Here is a 12,181-nt window from a genome sequence, read left to right as displayed (position 1 = left end):
GAACCCTGAAGTAGTGCAAGGAGCTGCACTAGTTAAGTAGAAAGCACCACAGCCAGCCCTTAAACTGTGCTCACGTGCTGGGGGAGCACAATCAGGTCATTAAATCTTCAGTTCATCTAAGTTTATCTTCATCACCTTACCTGCGAGGAATCTCTTCATCACCATATTTGACAGAGATCATGTAGGGTCCCTCCTGCGTAGGGGTGTACACCACCGTGTGGGTGCCATCTCCGTTTTCTACTATATTAACAGGCTCCACAATTCCTAAAAATGAAATAGATTTTATCAGCTACGCTATTGAAACTCAATTCATTACCAGGCACTTGCTGCACAAAGCTCCAAGACGCACTGCTCATTTACAGTTTGCAACAAGGTGAATTTAATTTTTTTTTTTAATGAAGGCAATGGGCATGAATCAGTGATCAGTTTCCCTTATTTTGTATTCAAGAGCCACTGACTTGCGATAGATTTGTTATCCACCACTCTCCAGGCTCCCATCTTCTCACTGTAAACAAAAGCTAGCATGAAAGTACTGGAGAAAAAACTGCCTTTCTGTACAGTCCAGCTTAAGAGCAATTGCTCAAAATACACTGAAGATCTTTTGAGAAAGAAAATGAGTAATGGTTATAATTGCCTGAACTGTCATTTACAAGATTACATACTGTTACTGGGATTCACTGTACAGAATTGAGCCCTAAAGCCAGTTGGGGCGTAGCATTCACCAACTGAGTCTTTCACAATCAGGTATTTGGAAAGGCAGGCTCACTGCCTAGGCAGGAGAGCCCTGCAAGCTGCCAAAGTCCTAAGAAAGCAGGATCAATTATTTCAATTTGCATTAAGCTAAATCTACAGCAGATTACGTGACCTATCGGTTCAGATCAACACACAAAGCAGTCTACAATTACAAGTTGGCTTTAACACACAGGAAGGATTAGCAGTAAAGCAAGTGCAAAAGAAACGTATAGTTGCCATGCAAAGCCTAAAAGCAACACCGTTGGTTCCCACTCCCTTCTCCAGATGATTCTCGCTGTTGCCAGTTGGATTTCCGAGAGCCAAAATTGCCAGTAGTTAGTGAGAGTTCAAACCTGTCTCAGCGTCACCCTTTGGATCACCTTTAAAGAAATCCGAAATCACTTTCAATGGGGAGCGCCATCCCTGCGAATCCGTCTCATCCACTAAAATTAAAAAAGGGTTACCTGAGGGGCACCCGCACCAGCGTGACCTGACACTCGAGTGGGGAAGCAGCTCTCATCTCCCAGCAAGGTGAGACTTGCAGCCAAAAGGTACTCGCTACCAAGATACTGTGCCACCAAGACACAGCTTCCTAGGTTAATGCTACCGCTTGAGGGTCTTGCTGCTCTCTGGGGACCACTGAGGGGTTTCACCATGTTTCAGAGACCCCTGCAACCCAGTGACACGGGCTTCTTAAGTCACCATTCGCATGTGAGACTTTGGATTTACTTTTCGGTGTCTAAACCTAAGCCACAATTGTTCACCGGTGATGGTTACTCACGTCACTTCTCCCAGCTCTGAAGATTAGGATAAAGCCATCGAAGACACTGCCCAAAGCAGCACTACTTAGGACACAGCTCTCCTCCTTTTACAGCATGACACACGGGTCAGCTGTCAAGGTGCACACGTTGGATGAACAGGAACAGAGGGAAATGCTCATTCAAGTGGTATCACCACCTTTGCAAGCACGGCCAGGACCATGTTACCCACCCGAATGCAGAGATGGGGGCACAGCTGGATGGAGTACTTTGGTTCTTACCTCTGGGTCCTGCCACCACCACCTCGAGGGGTGCTACTCCTGCCTTGCTGGTGTCTACAGTGAAGGAGTGTGGGATTTTGGCTCGAACAGCTGTTCCCAGACCTGGTCCAGCTATCTTCACCTTGCTGGGATCCACAACATCCTTTACAGGAACCTTGAAAGGACTGCCTGGAAGTTAACACAGCAACTATTAAACACCACAAAGTGAACAGTTACAGGAAAGCAAGGGCCTTTTTTCCTACTTTTTCTTAGGCTTTTTTATTACTATCCCTCAACCTCAGGCAGGAATGACAACCCCACAGCCTCCATGCCACTTCTCTGCTTCTGCAAAAGCCAGAAGCGTAACAATGGTGCTTCTACATTTTCACTGTCTACTCAACAATTCAGTTGTGATCCATCTGCTTCTCACACGTCAGAAAAAAATGCATGAAAGAAACCAGAAGTGCAAACAAAGTGTCATGCAGGCACTCGTTTGCTTCATATTTTACCAAGTTCAGTATGTTGACAAATAAAACGAGACCAACGGGAAAGAATCAGCTCACTTGCAATGTGGAACGAATACCTAGATGTATGCTGTGTGACAGCACGTAAGACCTCAAACATTGCAGCAAAATGTATCTGGCATTTAAGAGCATTTAATTCTTGGTATTAAGCAAAATACCCTTCTTTTAATCGTGAAATGCTAGATGCCAGATGTACCTGGAACATTCCTTTAATCTACTTCACTTCAGCTTAACCTCTAGGGCAAATGCATACACAGGTAAATGTCTGGTTTAGGAACCAGTTACTGTGCTTTCCACAGTGACCAAAATTCACGGTATTTAATATAATCCCCATGACAAGCTCACCCATTAGACCATCTTACTGTAGAACAGTCTTGAAGGCATCCATATACTAAAGGGCTATTTTCTTGACCTAATGTATTACGCACTACTTCTGCATGATAACAGTTATTTGTCAAGGGCTAGCGTCCCTCTCCTTGTCCCACCCACCTATACTCGCTCTTTTGTTCCTCCCTGCAGCTGCTACAGTCTCGACAAGGCTCCTCCACATGCCCAGAGAGGCTGTTTCAGAAATGAGAAGAGACTACAGCCCTTCCTCAAAACTACTGCACCACAGCACAAAGTGCTCCACACTTCCCTGCTGGCTGTGAGGAACAAATGCCACCGCTGTTTCTGCGGTGAATTCTGCCTGAATTCCTAGGAAAAGCAGAAAGTCAAAACCTCATCATCCCGCAACACAAGTGAGATGCAGCCAAGGCACTGAGTCCTTAGCTCAATTCCTTCCCTCTTCTGAAAGCCGCTGAGTAAGAGCTCTTACCAGGAATATGCTCTCCCCCATATGTGATGTTAACATCATAGTCGCCTGGAACATAAGGAACATACTCGGCGCTGCAGCTCCCATCCTTGTTATCTTTACAGCTAATTTTAGACTCTGAAGGTCCTTCAACAGTTATTCCAAGGCCACCAATTCCTGCCCCTCTGCAAGACAGAAACACACATTGTTAGAATTACTTGCTTCTAACAGCCGCTTCATAGCCTTTGCGTGCTCTGGCTGCGTTTTTACCCGTATTGGAAATGCGGGAACCTGACTTCTGATGCCCAGCCTTCAGCGTGCTCTGGCATGCAGAGCTGTTCAGCATACCCTCACTTGCATTTTCCTAGAATTTTATTCTCAACCACTATTAACCCTGAACCTCTGCAGAGTGCTCAGTATGCGATGAGGTAGCACGAACGGTAATCAGAAGGACACAGCTTGGCCTTTTTATAAATATTTGTACTGGCTTTAGCATCCTGCATCACACAGCCCACTACACTCCTCCCTCCCTCAGATACTCCTTAAGGATCAAGTAGGCCCAGTTACCTGGTGACAACTGAAAAAGCGTTTGGCTGATTTGTGAAAGCTTCTTTGAGCCCAGGTCCCTGTGCCTTCACGCGTGACGGGTGGCAGCCCTCTGTCACGTTCACTCTGAAGGGACTGTTTGGCACAGGTACACCATCGTACGTTATGCTGACTGTGTGCGGACCTGTTAAGAGGAGGAGAAAACACTCTGAATTCCCTAAATATTGTCATCACTAAACATCACTTCTACAAGATGCTACAGACTTAAACATCAGTATATGGGTAAGAGCTTCCTCCTGCATTTCACAAGTCTTCACTAATGTTTCATAACCAAGATGCCAACTATGCACTGTTCTTCTGAAGCCAAGTTACTGTAAAAGTCAGTTCTTCAAGTTAAAATAGAGTTACTTCCTGCAGAATTAGCTCCTCTGCTGGCAAAAGTCTTGCTAAGATGCCAACAAGTTAATGGCAGACCTCAGCAGTTTGCCAGATGAAAGTGTCAGGAGAGCTGCTTGTTCTTGGTTTTCCCCTCTCGAGTAAAAAAAACAAAACAAAACCACTCCAAAAAAACAAGCAAAACACTAAAATCCAGAAATTACCCTTTTCAAATGGCGTGTACTCTACTGAATACGTTCCATCGGCATTATCTTGGATGAGACAGTCTGTGGGGGAGCCGGACGGGCTTGTGATCTGCGTCCTGATGTGGTCGCCACCAGCCTTCGTTAGAGGTCGAGCATCCACAGTGAACTCGGTTGTAGCTTCTCGGAAGACATCTGCAGGATACATTTTGAAGAGTCACTTCAAGAATCGCATGTATTTCCAATGACAAAACATCTTGTGAACCAGCATAATAATGCATTTGGGAACAGAATGAAAAAAACTCATCCAAGGGTCACCATGGGAACACGCAAGGCTGTTACAACTTTTAATGCTCAGAATACTCTGTGCAGGACAAAAGACCGAAAATCCTACAAACTCTGATAACAACAACAGTTATTCTCACCTCTCCCTTCCACTCCTGGCCCAAACACTTTAACTCTGCTTGTGTCCACAGCTGGCTCCACTTTGACCCGGGCTGGGAATTTAGGCACTTGCTCTCCTCCATATCTCATCTTGATTGTGTACATGCCAGCTGAGAGCGGCACATACGTTACAACATAGGTCCCGTCTTTGTTATCGTCGATCTGGACCTCAGCTTTGGAACCAGCATCCGACACCATGTCCACCCGCAGGTCCCCGGGACCTGCTTCTGTGCAGTCGACGTTCAGCAGCCCTGCCTCACCTACTTTACCACGTTCCAGACCTGGGCCTGTGGCAATGACTTTAGAAACATCAAACGGCATTTCTATGTCTGCCTTAAACGGTGAACCAGGAATGTGAACTTCTTCGAAAAGAATGTTTACAAAATACTCTCCAGGCTTTGTAGGCAGGTAGGAGACGGAGCAGGTTCCATCGCCGTTGTCCGAACATTCAATTTTAGCTTCACACGGACCTTCTACTGTCAAACCCAAACCTCCAGTTCCTGCTCCTTTGGTATCTATCGTGAATTGGGCTGGTCTTCCAACGAGGCCCCCTCGAAGACCTGGACCATGAGCTTTTACCTAGAAGAGAATATGCAGTTGAACTAAACTCATGTTTTCATGTTACTGCCAGCACAGACTGCCTAATTAGACTTGTTTGTACGTGGGACTTAATTAACAAGCTCTTAAAAATACACAGAAAGCAGCATCTCCTTTGCCACTCCTCCCAGTTTTACTGTAAAGTTGGTATCTCTCCTCCAAAGAGGTTTCTACGCAAGGATATTCATACTGTCACCACAGCTGTTTTTATATAGCCATGGGATATAAAAGGTAGAAATGTTAAAATATTTGATAGCTGTACACATGTTTTTCTTGAATCTATTTCCTTAGAAAGAAGCATCTCAATTAATACATTCAAGATGCTCATGAAGCCAACTTCTATTAAATTAGGAGCAATACTTGCATTTGCCACACTATGGAGGATGCTTGCAGTGGAATGGCTCAGCACTCTGAGTAAGGATGTTCCTGGGTCTGGTTTAGCCAAAACCAAGTCAAGTCTCATGCAATAGCCCATAATGCAGTTTTCGGGTATCAGTTGCTGTTACAGCCTTAAACTGTTCACTTACCTTGGAGGGGTCTGGAGGTAGCGTGGCCTCCACAGTATAGGGGCTCCCTGGGATTGGGTTGCCATCATAACTCACATCCACCACGTACAGTCCTTCTTCCCTTGGGATGTATTTTGCAGTGCTGCACTCCTTACCCAGAACCGGTTCCACCAGACATGGCACAGCTTTCCTCATAGGACTGGAAATATTAACATCCAGTTTACCTTGCCCACCAGCTCCTTTGGTGTCAATTACAAATTCCTGGTCCTTCCCTACTTCCACTCCTGAAAAAGACAAAACCCATGTTACTACATTAAGAACTCAACATCAGACAGTGCTCCAAGAAATCTCTCATGCACACACCACCAAGGGAACAAGCACTGGCAGAGGCCTGCTCAGTCTGCATCCCTCTGCATGCAAAAAACCCTGCCAAACCAAACAAAAAAATAAACAAGTGCTTTGGTTAATTGGAGCTACAAAGCTACAGTGCTAAACAAGCCTGTAAGACACGGCCTAACAGTATCAGTAGCTCACTTGAGAAATGCAATAATATTTCACAGCCCTAAGTTCTTCTACTTTTAGAAAACAAAGAGACTGCATGAATGACACTCTGTACCGTAGCAGTTACATATATTTGAACAAACAGCCATCTAGCCCCAAGGAAACCAGATTTCATCAGCAGGTGCCCCGCCTGGTGAAGAGTCCAGCTCTGTTCACCATAGGGGACTAAACCTCAACACATGCTTTGTCCACATTGCTACATAATCTTTGCCAAAAAAAACCACGCCAAAACAAAACCTAAATTGGGATTCAGTCCTCAAGAGGACCAGCTAAGAGTGATCAAGCTATAGAGTTGGAGCTGGTTGATCCCCAACTGTAGCAAGTTAAAAAGAAGATTGTTTTGCCCACTTCTGTTCCAACAGGACATGTTGGTTATGACCCAGATTCAGGAGACACTTCAGAGGCAGGCTATGGGGCTTCCAGCCCAGAGGTACTTACTGTTTTCGAGTCCATTGACTTTAACTTTGTTTAGGTCTAGCGGAGCAGCAACGCCCACGGTGAAAGGGCTTTTAGGGATAGGATCGCCACCGTAAGCTACCAAAACCTTCATTGGACCCTAGTTGGAGAGTTTACAAGTTAGCTCAGTTCCTCACTTCATACAGATGCACTGAAATCCAAGCAGTACATAACCACTTCACCTAATCCATTTTAGCTGACCACAGCCAAACTTACAGGTTTATGGACTCTCAATCTCTCATCCCGCTGCAGCCCTTCAAAGTATTAAATGGTTTTTATTTAACGCAGGAAGAGAAAGAGACAGTTCTTTCCAACATTTAATTAGACTATATTCAAGCTGCCTGGCAAAACCTCCAGCTCAGGCTCGCTCCCACCCTCCCGGTGCTCAGACCCGACAGCTGAATGAATGTCCCAGTGCTCCGAACCAGGTATCCCCTTCCACCGCATGGTGAGGCCAGGCTAAAGCCAAGCCTGCAAAGAGGTCGTATTATTACAGCATCTGAAATACCAGGGTTTTAAGCTCTACAAGTCAGAAAGATTAATGCTCTTGTGTATTTTGGCTGGAATACTGCACAGCCATGGCAAGCTCCAGCCCACGATGTGTGCTCCCTTTATTCCCTCCTACCACAGTCCATATTTTAGCTATATTCACTGTTTGCTTACTTTTCGTTCTTGGCCGGTTCAGCTCCCAAGTGAAATAATCATGGATGTTTCACACAAAGTAGTGAATAGCTTCCATGATTATTCTTGGTTGTTTCTAGAAAACACACACACGGGTAGCTGTAGCAACACCGTGAGATAGATAAGGCTGAGTAAACAGCATTAAACCAAGGCTCCTCTGCTGCTGACGCAGCCCCTCAGGAATTTAACTACCTAGTCCATCCTCCCCCTGCTCTGAAGAGTCCAGAGTCTCATTCGTAAGCTACTGCTTACAAACCCAAGAAAGACAGGGTCCAGGAACGACTTATGTGCTCACAGCCTGGAGGGACAACACGGCTACTCTAATTACTCTGCAGTCTATTTTCATCTCCTCTTTTTAACCATTGCTTTCCTGCCACTGCTATCTGCGACTATCTCCTCTAAGTCCACAGCTCCTCCGTGACCCAAGGTACTCCTCCAAACAAGAGACCCAAGTGGGAAACCTGGTTTGGGCATCCTGGCTTGTTTTACCACTGCTTTTCACGTGAAACAGAGCAACCTGGTACTGCTCACACACAGATGTGGGGTTCAGATGACTTTGCTTCTTTCTACATACCAGCCCAGACTGAACAAGCAAAATCTTCTCCAAATGGGCGCGCCAGCCACATCCTGAGATCACGCAACTGCTTTATCCAAAAACAAACGCTAGCTCTAGGGTGCTTCCAAGAATGCTAATCCAGCATTATCTGATAAATAATGCTGCAGTCCTCTGTATCAGCCCACTTTTATACAGCTACATTCAAGGAAGCTGGTGCAGATGACCAAGTAGCTCGTGTTTGTTCAGCAGAACAAGAGCAGCAAAACACTTTCATCTCAGCACTACAGCACCTACGTCTTCAGAAATACATGAGATTCATGCATTCTGGCATTTAATGGCCCTTTATAAACACGCAAGCGCAGCATAAGGAAAAATACTTCTAGTTACTAGCAGCTTCCACTTTCAGCTCTTTAATGGTGTTGCTAGGAAGCATCTGTCTGTGAACCAAAACGAGTTAGACTGAATTTTTTTCCAAACCAAGGGCAAACTTCAAATACAGACAAATACTTTGACACATTTAATCTGCAGCCCAGCTTCCCTCCTCAGCACCGACTCGTTCACTTTTGCACCATCACCCAAACACCGCTTTCCGTCCCTGCTCTGGTTTGCACTACAGCTCCTTTGACAACAGCAGCTTGCCGAGAGGCGGCACACCATGGCCCCGACTTTGCACGACCACGGCAGCCCAGAGCAGCTGGTGCAGCAGCCAGCTCCGTTTTGGACCCTGGGAAGGTTCACTACCTTTCCTCTTCGACTGATAAAGTGTGGGATGACAACACGAGCTGTGCGCTACTGCTTCAGCACCTCACTTGTTCCCAGAAAACAGTGACAAGCTATCAATAGCTACACCAGAAAACCGTGTTACTGCTTTCCAATCCCAATTGTCCTGCAGGCTTTAGGGATCCTGGGGAATAGGACAACCTGGCAAGCTTTATCTGCTTGCTCCTCTCTGCACAGGTACCAGGGAGGGAGGTCACAGCACTACAGCACCGTCAGCCGTTCACTCTTGTATTCCTACAGGAGTCGGACCTACCTGCTGTATTGGAGTGTACCTAACAGTGTGGGAATAGTCATAGTTGTCAATGATATCCAGATCTGCCACCACCTCTCCTGGCACTGGGCTGCTGAACTGCACATCCAGCGGCGCTTTTCCAGCTCCCTTGGTAAACACAGTGAAGTGCGTTGGCTTGCCATTTTCCACGCCTGAAGAAAAATGTTCGTTCTAATTTATGCAGAGCTTGCACACAGAAACTCTTCCCAAGAAGCATTTGGTACCTATAAAGCCCAATCAAGCAAAATGCCAAGCGAATGGAGTTGTTTCTAATTGCCTGACACCCCACCCTGCTGTATCCAGCAATGCTCAGCCAGGCAGTGGCTACCCCGCAACAGCCCCTCACGGTCCAGCACTGGCCACACCACCTCAGCTCGACTCTCACCAGTTTTGTTCAGCCCAGGTCCTTCAGCTTTCACTTTGCTGGCATCATGTGATGGGTCTACTTTAACTCTGAAAGGGCTGGCAGGAATTTCCTGCAACAGAAACACAGTTCTAAACATAACCAGGTCACTCTTCACTAGTCAAAACTAGACAGAAAATAGTTTTAAGATACTTCTGCTTTAAATCCAGCACCATCTTCAGTAAAATTTTGCCTCACTTAAACACTCTGCTCTGCTTTACTGAGTAGTATCTTTCAAAGTCTAGGGCAAACTTAATAGCTGGACAGTTTGCAGTAACCTCTCTGCTCTCCCCCCCGCCTTTTTTTTTTTTTTTTTTTTTTTTTTTTTTTTTTTAAGAAAAACTTATTTTTACTCCCATGTTCCTCAGAGAGTCACTTAGGCTTTCTATCCTTTAGAAAGCAGCTTTGCGCCATCACTGAGACGACACTTATTATGCCAGCCCAACACATCACATGCTTGAACTTTGGTGTCTCCAGCCAACCCCTCTCATTTGTGTACCTTCAAGTACTACAAAAGTGTTTTTAAAAACGGTGACCAGACAAAGTGCATGGGCTGAAATGGAAGAAGCCAGCCATAAACTGCCACAGCCAGCTGTGAACTGGCACATGCTTGGTGATCAAAGAGCAGATAAACAGACTCCAGAAACATCAGGCTGGAAGACAAAGATTACAAACCTCTCCTGCAAAAAGCACTTTAATAGTGTAGCGCCCAGCGGCAGGTGGTGCGTATTTCACTGTGAACGTATCATTAGCATTGTGGATGATGTCGAAATCTATGTCTTCTTCCTCATTGCTGACCACACGAGCATCACACTTAATTCCAACACTGACATCACCTAGGAAAAGCAAATGGAGGTTTTGCTGCTGGATGGTACAGACATTGCTAGCCAAACAGCCAGCACATTCCCATTTCCAGTAGTTGTTCAAGTGATGTAACAGATCACATCACAATTCACTGCAATCTTCTGCTTCCCAAGGTTTTTCCATGAAACAAGGAAGACCAGCATGAAACAGTACATAATCCCCCCCGTCCTTGCATGACCCGTGGTTCTGATACCACAACCACAGACCAGCCTGCCTTTACCTTCTCCTGCATCCGTGCAGTCAACAGTGAAGTGGGTCGGCTCATTCGCTTTCAGGCCAGTTCTCTCCACACCAGGTCCAAACACTTTCACTTTCTGAGGATGACTCCCTTGACCTATAAGGACCTACATGGATTCACAAGGGTCAGAATCACACATCTGTGTCATGCTCGAGATCACAGTCAAGTCGGAGCATTGTTTGGATGGAGGCTACAGGAAAACAGTTCCAAGGTAAGAGTGAATTGCCCTGACTCCCCTAGGCTGCAGCTGGACTGATAGGAGACCTCCAACATGTAAGCTTGTAAAAACAGAAAGCTTTTTTCAAGTGGATAGATTCCTAAAAAAAAGGAGCAGAAGGGCACACCTCCTTGAAGTTCACAGAAAGGTTTTATCATCCTAGATAGTAACAAGAAGTAGTTGCGAGCACAAATGTCCTACTTGACTAGAATTAGTAATATCCATCTCTGGACTTACCCTAAATGGGCTATTGGGCACGTTGGCTCCTCCCCAGACAACAGAAATTGTATGTTTGATTGGTTTAACTGGCACATAGGAACAGGCAAACACACCATCAGGCTTGCTCTTTATCTGGATATCTATAGGGTTTCCTTCTCCATCCTGAAAAGCAGTAATACAAGCAGAAGTTTCAGGTACTTTAAAAATGTCTGTACAGCTTGAACAGCCCAAGACTGTTCCAAAGTGCGTTGGGTGGGTTTTGGGGTTTTTTGTTGGTTTTTTTTCTTTTTTTTTTTTCCCCAGAATTGCAGTTCAGAAATACTGAAGGAACATGCAAATTACTCTTCTGTAAGTCTTCCTCATCCAACACTCACTCATTCCTAACACCATCCTACAACACACATTTTAACAAGCTTGCCTGAAATTCACAGTCTCAGAGACACTTCAGGTGCTTCCAAATGACAACTCCATGAAATTACAGCTTGCTTTGCTGAGGAGACTCCAAGTAAGGAAGCAAAGCCATGTATTTCATATGCCAGGGAGAAGTCACCTTGTCTTGAGTTAGGTTTGTTGCCTGACTACATTACACTGATCAAAGCACTGAGCTTTGAGAGATTCACACGTGCCCAGAATTAAGTGGTGTGTAAGTGAGTAGAAATACTTACGGCATTTTTCTCAACAATATTAAAGGCCTTTTGCTGAAGTTTCACATAGCTGCCTTTGGCTTTTTACCTGTGCATACATCTTCAGATGTGCTTTCCCAGCGTCCTTGGTTTCAACTGTGAACTCAGCAGGATTGTTCACTATACAGCCAGTCCTCTCCAAGCCCGGGCCATAAGCCTTCACCTAAAAAAACCACCCCAAGAGTCTTAGCTTGCAGTTCAGAGAGAGAAGTAAAACTCTAAAGCAACTTATTTCTAAAGTCCTTCCCCTTCCCAGAAAACCCATGAAGCACGGGATACAAGTAGAGGCTAGTGTGAAAGTTGAGAATGTGGACTAATTCAGCAAGTTTTCATTACATTAAATCAAAACCACAACAGTGTTATTAGAAAAAGCTGAGTAATATCTGGCTGGAGCACGGCAAGTTCACAGTTTTAAGGAGAGGCAGCTTAAGAGTCCAGTCTGTTACCAGAAGCCTTCAGAAACCATAGTTATATCAAAGATGTGTTATGCCATGGGTGAACTCTCATACGCTAC

General features: G+C 45.3%; 1 protein-coding gene across 5 annotated transcripts in view; it reads right to left on the bottom strand.

Annotated features, from left to right (window-relative positions):
• Positions 1-12,181, bottom strand: part of FLNB (filamin B) — a 73,803-nt gene that overhangs the window by 23,477 nt on the left and 38,145 nt on the right. For 4 of the 5 annotated variants that reach the window (XM_049826099.1, XM_049826102.1, XM_049826100.1 and 1 more), the window contains exons 13-26: positions 11,717-11,830; positions 11,003-11,146; positions 10,531-10,654; positions 10,122-10,282; positions 9,429-9,519; positions 9,026-9,195; positions 6,738-6,855; positions 5,760-6,022; positions 4,617-5,214; positions 4,213-4,386; positions 3,635-3,797; positions 3,092-3,252; positions 1,772-1,939; positions 141-264 (exon numbers count right to left, since the gene is read on the bottom strand). In XM_049826099.1, the coding sequence (XP_049682056.1) occupies positions 141-264; positions 1,772-1,939; positions 3,092-3,252; positions 3,635-3,797; positions 4,213-4,386; positions 4,617-5,214; positions 5,760-6,022; positions 6,738-6,855; positions 9,026-9,195; positions 9,429-9,519; positions 10,122-10,282; positions 10,531-10,654; positions 11,003-11,146; positions 11,717-11,830 (2,573 nt within the window). Of the gene's footprint in view, positions 1-140; positions 265-1,085; positions 1,176-1,771; positions 1,940-3,091; positions 3,253-3,634; positions 3,798-4,212; positions 4,387-4,616; positions 5,215-5,759; positions 6,023-6,737; positions 6,856-9,025; positions 9,196-9,428; positions 9,520-10,121; positions 10,283-10,530; positions 10,655-11,002; positions 11,147-11,716; positions 11,831-12,181 lie in introns of all 5 variants that reach the window. The other variant, XM_049826104.1, reaches the window with a different exon arrangement.

The sequence above is a fragment of the Accipiter gentilis genome, chromosome 23, assembly GCF_929443795.1.
Source record: "Accipiter gentilis chromosome 23, bAccGen1.1, whole genome shotgun sequence".
Lineage (NCBI taxonomy): Eukaryota > Metazoa > Chordata > Aves > Accipitriformes > Accipitridae > Astur > Astur gentilis.
Note: the sequence above shows the minus strand (reverse complement) of the source record. Positions and strands in the feature narration are given on the sequence as shown.